Below are 13,105 nucleotides of genomic sequence, written 5' to 3' on the forward strand. Positions count from 1 at the left end.
TATATATATATATATATATATATATATATATATATTTGTATATATATACACGCACCACATTTTCTTTGCCCGTGCACCTGTCTTGGGTCGCTTCCATGTCTTGGCTACTGTAAATGATGCTGCAGTGAGCACAGTGGTGCAGATGTCTCTTCAGGATAGTGATTTGGTTTCATTCTGTTATTCGTCTAGGAGTGGGATTACTGGATCATCTGGTATAGTTCTACTTTTGATCTTTTGAGGAACCTCCATACTGTTTTCCACAGTGGCTGTACCAAATGACACTCCCGCCAGCAGTGCACAAGGGTTCTGATTTGGATCATCTTAAAGGACAGAGGTTTAGAAGCATCTCATTGTTGCAGTGATCCAAACCCAGGCACCCCATTTCTTCATCAAAATCCCATTTGTTGCTCTTGCCAGGCAGGGCATATTGATGATAAGGCTGAGAGGTGTGGGTGAGGAGAAGAGGGTCTTCCTGGGGTGAATGGCATGTGGTGGGAGGGTGGTAGCTGTTAAAATCCACAGGCACCTTCTCTTCATAAAGTTCACCCCCTTGATTTGGCCATATGGGTGGATAGCTGGATTTGACTGCTGGTGGTTCCACTGGAACCGGCTGGTGGAAGGGTTCTGAAGAGCTCTGGGAAGGGGAGAAGTCGTAGGGCCAGCTGGTCAGAGGAAACGGGTAACTGGGGCAACTATTGTCATTCAGAGGACTTCGTCCCAAAGCCACATTCTTATTCCATGTCTGCAGATCACTGTAATCAGAGAAGACTCCAGAGATGGAGGGCTGGAGCAGGTCTCCACTGCTGGAGACCCGACTGTGGGACAAATCCCATTTGTCGTAGAGCTGAGGGGGGCCCAGAGTGGGAGTGAGGTTTGCCAGCTCAGAGGTACCCCCCAAACCATAGCTCTCGGTGAAGGATGAGCCGTCATTCCATGCTTTCTGCTGGGGAGTGTAACCTATCACGTGTCCGCTGTAACCAGGAGGCAGTTGGACAGCTTCCTGGAAAGACCAAGTTAAATTTTCCCAACTTTGTGTTTCACCTGGAAGAGGCTGGAAAGACAAAAGCTCATGTTAATAAGTTAAACTCACCCTCCTACCCCAGGCACCCATGAGTGACCCTGCACAAGTAAGTGCTCTGTGCATTTTCCTCATTCCCTACATACTCGAAGCACAAACACACTTAGGGCTTTGCACAAGCACACAAGGCCTGCAAGAACTCAAGGCTGCTGCCATTTCAACGCGAAATCTGACCAACCAGGAAGGGCTGCATGGCCCTTCTTTTACTCGAACGGGAGAATGTTTAGAACATTCCACCTCAAATGCAAATCTGAAACCCTGATTGCCTCTGTGAGAAACTTGTAAGGGGCTATGTAAGACAAATCAAACCACAGCTTCAGAGTTTTACATTATCCTCAGAGGAATCTCAATTTCCTCCTTGACTTCTCTACTTTTTAATGGATTCCAAGAGTTTTTTTTTTTTTCTCAAAACTCCAAGCTCACTTTGTTGAATCACAGACCTCTGGCATATGATGTGGTCAACTTCTTTTTCTAAATGGAGAAAGTATATCATTCTCCAGTTAATCACAAGAAAAGAATCTGCTTGAGGACTAAGTTATCTTCTTGTTTATGTAAAACTATTGACTAATAGGGCTTTCTTGGTGGCTCAGTGGTAAAGAATCTGCCTGCCAATGCAGGAGACGCAAGTTGGACCCCTGGGTTGAGAAGATCTCCTGGGAAAGAAATGGCAACCCACTCCATAGTCTTGCCTGGAAAATGCTATGGACAGAGGAGCCTGGCAGGCCACAGTCCATGGAGTCACAAAAGAGTCGGACACAACTTAGCAACTACACAACCACAACAACTGAGGAATAAGAGGATGGAGTTGGAAAGACCGACCAGGAAGGATGAGTGAGAAGAAACCTCCTGCAACTTCTGCTAGGGTTGGTAGGTGGGATAAGGGACCCGTTGCTGGGATTCAGGGGCTCCTATTTCCCTGAAATTGTGACTCAAATTATGACTTTTTTCCCTTAAGGTACATTAGAACCTCCAAGGATGGACTGGCTCAATTTCTGTACTCCTGAAACGTGGACCATTGACCAGTAGAAAAAGTATGCTGCATGCTTGTTCAGTCACTTCAGTTGTGTCCACCTCTTTGTGACCTTATGGACTCTAGCCCACCAGGCTCCTCTGTTCATGGGATTCTCCAGGCAAGAATACTGGAATGAGTTGCCATGCCCTCCTCCAGGGGATCTTCCCCACCCCAGGATTGAACCTGCATCTCTTGTGCCTCCTGCATTGGCAGGCGGGATCTTTACCACTAGCAGCACCTGGGAAGCCTAGGAAAAAGTATAGGAATTAGTAAAACACTACTAAGCAGACAAACCCTACCTACAGTATAACACCCAGAAAGCCATGAACATCACAGCACAGTTTGACCGTGGGGAGAAGTGGGCATCCCCACGTCCCCAGATGACCACTGTTTTCAAAAACTGCCTGGTTGTTTCATCTTGGTGAAGTGCACTAAGGAAATCATTGGCTTTGGGGGAGAATGAAGAAGTATGAGGCTCAGATTTTATGCAGATCATTTCTTTTTGGTTCTAGCAGAAATACAGAAAGTGCCAAACACAGGTTAAGTACTAATTCAGGTCTCTTTTTAACTATAGTAGGGAAGATGATTCTGAAATTATCTGGACTTTATGGTTGAGGGCATGCTACAAGGATGGTAGACATTAAGAGGAAAAGTATTCGTAGTCACATGTTCAGTTTCTTTGCCAGATGCTAGCTCATAGGTGAGCCTGAAGATATATGATTTGGGGCTCTCCTTTGTAGGTTCAAAGACCTGCTATAGATTCTGCCTAGGAATTTGTGCTCAGTCGTGTCTGACTTGCAACCCCATGGACTGCACCTTCTAGGCTCTTCTGTCCATGGAATTTTCCAGGTAGGCATATTGGAATGGGTTGTCATTTCCTATTCCAGAGGATCTTCCTGACCCAGGGGTAGAACCCATATCTCTTGGGTCTCCTGTATTAGCAGATGGATTCTTTACCACTAGCGGCATGTGGGAAGCCCTCATTTGTAGGTGATGACAGGGAAATCTACTGCTGCCACCACAGGGCTGGCAAGTCCCCATATATTTTGAAGATGCATGGAGCAAGGTTACCTTTATCTCTGGGCTCTGTTTCAGCTTCGAGGAGACTGAGGAAGACGCTGAGTGCGTTTTCTTCACTGCTCTTCTGGCCTCGGCTTCCAATTTGGTTTCTGGCTTTGGATGGTCATGCTCTCCCTTTGACTTAAAGGAGAAGAAGCAGTGAAATAAACAACTAGACGTACTTTATGGTATGTAAACTCTTATCCTGTTCTCTGCTGTTGGACTGGGTGCTGTTGCAGTTGACTGTTGTCACAAGATCAAAGCAACCTTTTAATATCCTCCCAGGGTTGGATAGCATCACTGATTCAATGGACATGAGGTTGAGCAAACTCCGGGAGACAGTGAGGGACAGGGAAGCCTGGCATACTATATGCAGTCCATGGGGTTGAAAAGAGTCGGACACAACTTAGTGACTGAACAAGAAGCCCACCAACCCGCCGGCCTTTGCTGATGGCACGCCTTCTTTGCACGGTGCCTCTCCCCAGCCCTGCCACGTCACATTCATAGTGATAATGAGTAACACTGATTATACATATTCTTGAATCTTCAGCGCAATGCTGTGAGGGCCACACCATTACCATTACCCCCAGCTTACAGAGTAGGAGGCGATGGAGGCATGGAGAGATTTACCACCTGGGAAACCTCCACCAGTAAAGTGGGGAAACTGGGATCCAGAGTGTGCCAGAGCCAGCCAGCTGGAGAGCCAACTGTTGGCCATTCAGGTATTTTGTGAGCTGGTTGTTAAAAATGGCTTGACACTTTGCTGTACACCTGAAATTAACACAACACTGTAAATCGACTATGGGTGTGCGTGCATGCTCAGTCATGTCTGACTCTTTGTGACCCCATGGACCACTAGGCTTCTCTGTCTATGGGATTTTCTAAGCAAGAATACTGGAGTGGGTTGCCGTTTCCTCCTCCAAGGTACCTTCCTCCAGGGATCAAACCCATGTCTCTTGTGTCTCCTGCTTTGGCAAGCAGCTTCTCTAACACTAGCACCACCTGGGAAGCTCCCCACAAATCAACTATACTCCAATAGAATTAAAATTTTTTAAAATATATTTGTTGGAGATACTGAATGAACAAACAGGAAAGCAAGGAAAGAAAATTTCAGGTCATCCTGCGCAGTTCTACCAAAGAGATCTTTCCAGAGAATTTCTGTCAAGCTTAATATCTTCATTCTCTATTACCTTCAATATTAATTTTTGATATGCTTTTGCCATGAAACCCTGTGTTCAACCTTATGATCATGTAAGTATTATGAAAAAATGTATACTAAAATAATTAACTTAAAGAAAACCAACTTGAAATCACCCATGATGAAAATAGTTATATTCCAGAAGTTGGCAAACCCTGTACATTCAGAGCATTTTCTTTTCAGAGGCAGGTTTAGGAAGGACTCAGATCCAAACAGTCCAGCTCTCAGGGTCCATTGTTTCTACCACCTCCCTGGAGAGGACCCCTTAATACCACATTTTACCAAAAACTGGGGCTTAGGGGAGTAACGCAATGTGTCCATGTTTACTGGTCTGCGGAAGGCCAGTGCACGGGGGCTCATGTTGCCGACAGCATGTCGCCCCCTTGGAACCTGGGCTCTGCCCTTGGATCCTCTCTCAAGGTTCAGGGTACAGACGTTCATTTGCCCAGAGGGTTCCCCCAGGGAGGGTGCAGACTCCCCTCCATTTGTGCCTCTCCCGGAGGCAAGTCTCCCTCGTGCTCTGTGAACAGTTCTTGAAGTAAAGAGAAACGGAATCGCTAACGTAAATCCAACCTGGAAAAATATGAAGCGTCCATCGTGCCTCCAGAAGTTGGTGACGGGAAAGCCCCCGTGGCCCCGGCAGGGAATGAGCTTCAGGGGCCCGTCGCAGTTGGGACAGCGTTTTCCTACAAAAGAGCAGAGGAAGGTGACCACGCCCGGCAGAGCCCGGCCAGCGGACCCCTGAGTCTGTGCAGCTCTGCCTGTGTCAGACTTGACTCCTGCACAGCAAAGAGTCCACCTGGGCACAGTTTCACAGACCTTCACCCACTGGGCATGACTCCCGGGCCTAGGAGACCAGACCACTAAAGCAGCCCAGGTCAGTCTCACAGGTGGTAGAGGAAGCAGTTACTTACTGAGAGGAATATTTTACAGGTCGGAGGTGGGCAGGGGGTGGGAGCTCTTTTAACCAAAAAAAAAAAAAAATCCTTCTCTCCTTATTTACCAATACTTCAAATTCTTTGTAAAGAGGAAAAAATCCTTTCACTTCACAATTTGAACTAAGGGTCAAGGAGCAAAACCACATGACAGAGAGAATGCAGCTGCTAAATTTCCACTAAAGTGTAAATGACTGATACCATCCTGCCCTGAGAGCAAGTTTGGAAAACAAAAGACAAGGAAAGAACTTGAGGTCTGAAGTGGGCAATGCACAGGGAATGCTGAATGCATCTATTTCACAATCTGATGAATATGATAAAAAAAAAAAAGAAGAATTAGCATGTGATGATGGCCTGAACCTAAATGGCATGGAATTGAGTCTAACCTCATATTTAGTCCCGGGTCCCCTCTTCGGATCAAAACACTCACTGAGATCATTTGGGGGACCCCATTCCCCAAGGTGTAGGGTGGCAAGCCTGATGCACAACTTTCTCTTACACTATTCATGTATGTGACTGCGCTGATGAATTATTGTTTGTCCCCTGAGTGATGCATCTTCCATTTAACAGAGGCCCCAAATCAGATCTTAACCCTGGGGAGCAGTGTTAGCGGTGGGTGCAGCGGGCACGGCAGATCTATGGGAATACAGGGGCCCCGGGGACTGGCTGGCTGTCCTTAAAATGATCTCTAGAAACAGCCCTGGTCTCCTCCACCCTCCCTTGGGAGGAGGGAGAACTTTAAGGCCCCTCAGGGTGGGAGCACTACTCACTCTGCTGCTTCTGCCGGGCCTTGTCGCAGATGGCTGGCCTCAGGTAGACCTTGCGGCCCTCGGCGACCGAGCAGTCGCGGCCGCACACCACCACGCCCAGGCAGGACTTCTTGAGGATGCGGGAGTTGTGGTTGTTAGTGTTGCGCATGGCCCAGCTGCTCAGGTGGCGCTGTGCGTTCCTGTCGTCGGAGCTGTAGATGTGTTTCTCGTAGGCATCAGGCCACTCCTGGAACCAGTCCGTCTTTTTCACGTTCTGATGAAAACACAAAGGAGATTATTATAGTTTCAGCTGAAGTCACCACTGGGCATAAAGGTGGCCTGGTGCGCAGCTCTTCTGGGCGCTGTATCTCTGGCAAAGACCAAGCTGGATCTTACCACATGATCTGAGCATGCACAGCCTGGCTGCAGCCACGTGACCACTGGGTCCATACCACATCTGCCCCCTGGACCAGAATGGCTTGTGATGCAGCCCTCTGCACGACTGATGCTCCTCTAGCCTTTGGTGATGAGAGTGAGGACCACTGCTCACTGAGGATGTTGGAGGGTGAAGCAACACAATGATACTCTTGCACAATGGCTGTGGACGGCACTGGGGCAGGGCAGTGGTGGTTAGCTTGTTGAGAAAGTGGAGAGTTTAATGCAAAACCACCTGAGAAACGCAGTGGAAGGCTGGAGAGCCGCTTCCTCCTCTGCGGAAACTCTCTCCCCTTTGCTCTACTCTCATGTTCGTGAACCTCAAACGGGGTGGAGGAGTAAGGACAAGTTGAGCTTGATTGAAAACTTTCATGTTCCTGCCCGGGACTGACACAGTTCCCTGCCCATGGATACCCAACTAAACAAAACTCTCCTCTTTAAGTGGGCAGGGACACGGGACACTTAATCCTCATAGCATAAGTTATTTGACTTTCTGTGCCTCTGTTTCTTCATGTGTATAATAGAAATAACCAGACCTACCTACCTCGAGTGGGTCTGAGAGTTACATAGGATAACATATCAAAAGTACTTAGCACATCACCTAGCAGGCAGGGAGCTCTGGCTGAATGTTAGTGAAGTTATGGCACGTGGCCACGTTTGGCCAGTTCTTAGAGTGAGAATCATTAGCAATCTCAGTGGTCATACTTAAGCAGTGCCCATTCTTGCAGCTTCCAGAGACTTGGTATAAGAAACATTTTCAACAAGAAGCTTCTGGAAGGTTAGGGTTTAGATTCTAGAAGCTCCAGAAGGGTGCTTCTCCTTTGCTCCTCAAGCAAGAAAACATAGCATAGAATGTGAGAAAGGAAAAACAAGACGTTTGAGAAGGAAAAGCAAACATCAGGATGGAAGGGCAGCTCCAGGAGGTCATGTCTCTCCAAGTTGGAGTTCAAGCGTAGAAGACGCCAAAGAACTTTGTAACATGCGATTCTGGGTAGGCAGCTGTCTCTGAAGCCTCATTTTGTTCTTCTCTTAAATGGGGATATTGATAAAACACTCTCCACAAAAGTACTTGGAAAAGCAGATGTGTTGTAAACTAAGTTTTATATTATTAATGATAGTTGTCATTTGTATGGAATTTCATGGAGATTGAAATGGGTCTGAGGAAATAAAAATGAGAGGTTTTATGTACATGAGAGGTAGTACTAATTAACAGTGAACAGCTAGAGTCTGCAAGCTAGGACCATGGGCCAAATCCAGTCCAGTGTCTGTTTTTTTTAAAATATATTTATTTATTTGGCTGCATCAGGTCTTAGTTTTGACATGTGAACTCTTAGTTGCAGTATGTGGGATCTAGTTTCCTGACCAGGGATCGAACCCAAGCCCCTGCTGTGGGAGCACAGAGTCTTAGCCACTGGACCACCAGGGGAGTCCCCAGTGCCTGTTTTTGTAAATAAAGTTTTATTGGAATCCAGCCATGTTCATTCATATGTGTTGTCTGTGAAGACGTTTACACACCATGACAGAGTCCAGTAGGTGCAGTCAAGACTGTATGACCCACAAAACCTAAACTGTTTACTATCTGGCCCTTCACAGAGAGCTTGTCCACTGCTAGCAGGAGCACAGCTTGCGGAGGCACTCGGCCAGGGTGTGGGCCTTACCCTGGGAGGGTTCCTTCCCGCGCAGGGCTCCACTTTCTGCTCTGTGAGATGGGGGCCGTGCGAGTACCTGCCCGACAGGGATGTTTGAAGACTGAACAGGTTACCATACACAAAACATTCAAAATAGTGCTTGCTACTCACAGCAGCCAAGACATGGAAGCAACCTCAGTGTCCACTGACAGATGGATGGATAAAGAAGTTGTAGTACATACATATCATGGAATATTCAGCCATGAAAAGGAATGAAATAACACCATTTGCGGCAGCGTGGATGGACCTAGAGATGATCATACTAAGTTGAAGCAAGTAAAAAAAAGACAAATATCATATCGCTTATATGTAGAATCTAAAAAAAAAAAAAGATACAGGGAATTGCCTTGTGGTCCAGTGGTTAGGACTCTGTGCTTTCACTGCCGAGGCCCTGGGCTCATTCCCTGGTCAAGAAACTAGGATCCTGCAAGTTGTGTGTAGCAGGGGGGAAAATAAAGGAAAAAAAATTTTAAATGATACAAATGAATTTATCTACGAAATAAAAATAAACTCACAGACATAGAAAACAAACTTATGCTTACCAAAGAGGAAAGCAGAGAGGGCTAAATTAGGAGTTTGGAGTTAGCAGATGCAAACTATTATATATGTAAAATATACTAAAAAGAAAAAAAAAAGGTCCTACTGTATAGCACAGGGACGTCTATTTGATTTCCTGTAATAAACCGTAATGGAAAGGAATATGGAAAAGAATATATATTGATAAATGTATAACTGAATCACTTTGCTGTATACCAGAAACTAAAGCAACGTGGCAAATCTACTATACATCAATAAAAAATAAAGCCAGTACCTGGCACACAGCAAGTTCCACATCAGTGTTAGCTGTTAGTCTTCTGATCTTGGGCAACACACACCAGCCACTGGGTGTGAGGGCCAGCAGCTTTTAGGAGATGACCCCCAGAGAAGTCACTTGACACTTTAAACCTTGTTTAGCCAAATGTAAGACAGGAGTCCAGGCCCCTATAAAACCAAAGCTTCGTGGGCACAGCTCCTGGTTTTGAGCTTTTCTCTCAGAACAGTGCAACGATAGCTCCGCTGTGCCGTCCAGTGGTGAGGAAAGGGGACGCTGCTCCAGAAGGGCAGGGGAAAGGAGGTGGTGTCTCGGGGTGGGGTTCCCCTCTCCAAAGGCGACTGCGTCTAGTTTCTAGGAAAGAGGCCCAGCTGGGCCAAGATGCTGAGTGAGCTGTGTTCTCCAGTTCTCCCTCCAGCTTTTCTGGTAAATCTGAGTGGTATTAATTCAACACACAGCCTCGGGCAGCCCCCGGAGGCGGCCCCCTCCTCCCCTCCTGCTTCCTCCACCCACCTTCTCTTCTCTTCCTTCTGATCCAAAGCTCTAAACAGTGCTCTCTTCTGCCTCAGACATGCCGCCAAAAGCATAACATTTTATCTTCTCAAGTAATAACAAGGTAGGTTAAAACGTTAAAATGTGGACCTGTAACAATCTGGGCTGCAGAAATCTACCAGTGGATTTGAATTATTCCAATACAAAGCACAGATGTCAGGGCAGCAGAAACAAGAACAGGTGGTCTTGAAGGAAAGCTGAGATTTCCGTGATTTAAAGGTGAGGGATGGGACTTCCCTGGCGGTCCAGTGCCTAAGATGCCAAGCTCTCACTGCAAGGGGTCTGGATTCAAACCCCGGTTGGGGAACTCGGTCCTACATACTGCTACTAAGAGGTCCCGTGCTGCAACGAAGATGCAAATAAGACCCAGTGAAGCCAAGTAAATACATAAATACATTTTTTTTAAAAATAAATAAAATAAAGGTGAGGGGCCCCTTCAGTCTGGTCAATGGCATAGACCCCACAAACCAGAAGGAACCTACAGTGTTTGTGAGAGCAATTCAAATACTCCAGTTAAAGCAAGGACTCCCTGCCAGTGGAGCAAGAAGCACTCTGAACTGCCTTTTCTTTCTCTCAGTTTAATCCATGTTTTCGCTTCCCTATGAGGTTTCCTCTTTGATGAATTATTTAGAAATACATTGTTTAGTTTCCGTGTATTTACAGAATTTCCTGTTGTCTTTTGTTATTAATGTCTGGTTTGGATCCACTGTAGTTGAACACACTCTGTGTTTTCGATTACTTTAATATTGTTGAGGTTCGTTCTAAAGCCCACATGGTTTATTCTGCATTCCACGGTATGTTAAGCTTTTTTTTCCATCAGCTCCTCCACCGGTACCTTAGTTTTCCAATTCCATTAATAAGCCAGTAATAAGTTTGACAACGTACAATCTCAAGAAAAATACCAGGAGCAAGAGTATTTATGTCAAGATATTTTCTTGGCTATTTACATATGACCAATCTTGTGACTTGGACTTTTGTGGGATTTCTGACATTTTTTGACATTGCAAATATGAGAAAACCCAGATTCCAGTGATGCAAAGGAATCCAGGTATCAAATGAATGATAGGGAACTCTGAAAATCTACTAAAATTTAAGGCTGCTGCTGCTAAGTCGCTTCAGTCGTGTCCGACTCTATGCGACCCTGTAGACCGCAGCCCACCAGGCTCCCCCGTCTCGGGATTCTCCAGGCAAGAACACTGGAGTGGGTTGCCATTTCTTTCTCCAACGCATGAAAGTGAAAAGTGAAAGTGAAGTCGCTCAGTCATGTCCGACCCTCAGCGACCCCATGGACTGCAGCCCACCAGGCTACCCCGTCCATGGGATTTTCCAGGCAAAAACACTGGAGTGGGATGCCAAAAGGAAGAACGATTATTTCTTAATCTTGTTTAACAATTCCTCACAAAACATTTCCCTCTTTTCAGATCTTCTGTTTATTTTTATTTCTAAATTTTCATGAGTAACTCTTTGTTTTCCCTCTTGGTTAAGAAGTTTATAATTTAAAGGGAATATTCTTAAGGTTTCCAACATATAAATATAACAAATTTATATTGTATTATATTGTGGGTAATATCATTGGTGGTTTAATGAATATTTCTGTGATTTCTGTATGTAATTTTTGTCCCTAAGAGACTTAGTCTTCTAAGTCACTCAAAATCTTTGAGGCTGTGCAATGATAGCACCTATCATTCTTTCCTCATTCTCATTTATTTAACTACTTGAAGTTTTAATGGGTATCTTAAGAAATATACATTGTTACATAAAACTAATGAGCTAAAATCAAAATTCTGAAATGAGATATCAAAAATATTGATATTAGCATGCTATTATATTAAAAATGATTTTCCCTTGGGATATAATCCACTCTAGTGTAAAACAATTATCTGCCAGGTTTCCCTTAATAAGAATAGCTTATAAATTCCTCATAAGTAAATGTTTCCAAATAAAACAGGGTTAGCAAACAGATACATGTTTAAATAAATCAGAGAGAGGGAAAAATTAGATATTACCAATGGAGCACAGAAAAAAAAATGTATCCAGCATTTTGATTTACCTTCAACCTTTTGGGAACTTACCTCTCTGAACCAACTGGAAACCCAACTCCAAATGTTTTCAAAGATAGAAATTCAATTCGACTAAATGCTTTTGAGTTAACTTAAGCATTACTGCCTTTGGGTAATCTTGCAATTTCCTACCTTTATTAAAGGTCAAGATGCAGGTCAAAAACTTCCATATTTGCTTGGACAACACTAAGGTGGGACAGAGTGCCCCAGCTTTCAAATTCTGTCACCCTCTACCTTTTCTTTTCTCCCTTTCCTTCCCAATTCCATGCGGCTAAGCAAGGGACCTCCTGGCAGGCACCCAACGAGAGTCTCTGCTGCCATCCCCACCACCCCAGAAGCAGAGGGCAGCAGAAGAAGTCTGGCCTCCAAAGTGGGGGGACCCAATGACCACAGGGTCCATACATGTGGAGATGTCCCAGGGAGTTCAAACGACACTGAGAACAAGGAGAATGCCAGGCAAAGAGGACAAAGTCACGAGTGTCCCCGCCAGACCAACAGCAAGGTGACCTGACCATGCAGTCAGATAATAATTCACCAGAAATGCAGACTCATATTTACCCCTTAGCTCCCTAGCACCAAGATACATCTGATTATAACTAGCTTGTTCTGATTACATGTATCCACACAAATTCACAGAAGGAGCTCAGAGATTCACTTTTGCCCAGAAGACTGAGGCAAAGGAAATAATGCTTGTCAAAACCATGGTCCAGGAACGAACTCATCAGAGACACGGCCTCGTTGGGGTTGATTCTCCAGGCTTCAGGTGGCCCTGTATTTATGTTTAGCCTATGTATAGTTTAAGATTTTCTCTACAAAAAATATATTTAAACCTTGGAATTGTGTGAGTTAATAGCTCCGTGTGGCTTTGGTTGTGGGTTTAATCGGCAAACTGCTCATATTCAAGGAACAAAATGATTCGGGGTGTTTGTCTGCTGTGGGGCTATTGGAGTACCTTGTGCTTCTGCTCAGAGAATCTGGCAGGTGCAGGGAGCAGAGCAACCACTCCCGTCTCCCTGTTCAGTGGGTACTATTGAGAAGAAAAAGGAATTGGTTTTCTTCCCGATTTTCAACCAGAAAAAAAAGAAAGAGATTTCTTCATCATTCAAGGCTCTCAAGTATTACAATCAATGTTAATGAGAAGCATCCTTGTAATGAACCATGTATGTACATGCTAAGTCGCTTCAGTCGTGTCAGACTTTTTGTGACCCTATGGACAGTAGCCCGCCAGGCTTTTCTGTCCATAGGATTCTCCAGGCAAGAATACTGGAGTGGGTTGCCATGCCCTCCTCCAGGACATCTTCCCAACCCAGGGATAAAACCTGCATCTCTTACACCTCCTGCCGTTGGCAGGCAGGTTCTTTACCATGAGTGCCACCTGGGAAGCCCAATGAACCATGTGGTGAGCATTTTTAACAGAGGTTAAGACTAACCCAACCCAGACTTTTGCGGCTTGGATCAAGCAAACCCTACAGCAATTATATTTGAACTTCCAAAGTAGTTTAAGGGAATAGAAAAGGAAAACAAAATC

The 13,105-nt window shown here is 45.2% G+C and overlaps 1 protein-coding gene across 1 annotated transcript in view; it reads right to left on the reverse strand.

The window, feature by feature from the left end:
- Window positions 1-92: 92 nt before the first annotated feature.
- The window catches only part of GCM1 (glial cells missing homolog 1 (Drosophila)), a 20,857-nt gene continuing 7,844 nt past the window's right edge, over window positions 93-13,105 (reverse strand). Inside the window, exons 3-6 of the mRNA XM_010845259.1 lie at window positions 6,053-6,305; window positions 4,921-5,033; window positions 3,162-3,290; window positions 93-1,051 (exon numbers count right to left, since the gene is read on the reverse strand). Coding sequence (XP_010843561.1) covers window positions 317-1,051; window positions 3,162-3,290; window positions 4,921-5,033; window positions 6,053-6,305 — 1,230 coding nt within the window. The 3' untranslated portion in view covers window positions 93-316. The remainder of the gene's footprint in view (window positions 1,052-3,161; window positions 3,291-4,920; window positions 5,034-6,052; window positions 6,306-13,105) is intronic.

This window comes from Bison bison, unplaced genomic scaffold (genome assembly GCF_000754665.1).
Source record: "Bison bison bison isolate TAMUID 2011002044 unplaced genomic scaffold, Bison_UMD1.0 scf7180017864214, whole genome shotgun sequence".
NCBI classification, from domain to species: domain Eukaryota; kingdom Metazoa; phylum Chordata; class Mammalia; order Artiodactyla; family Bovidae; genus Bison; species Bison bison.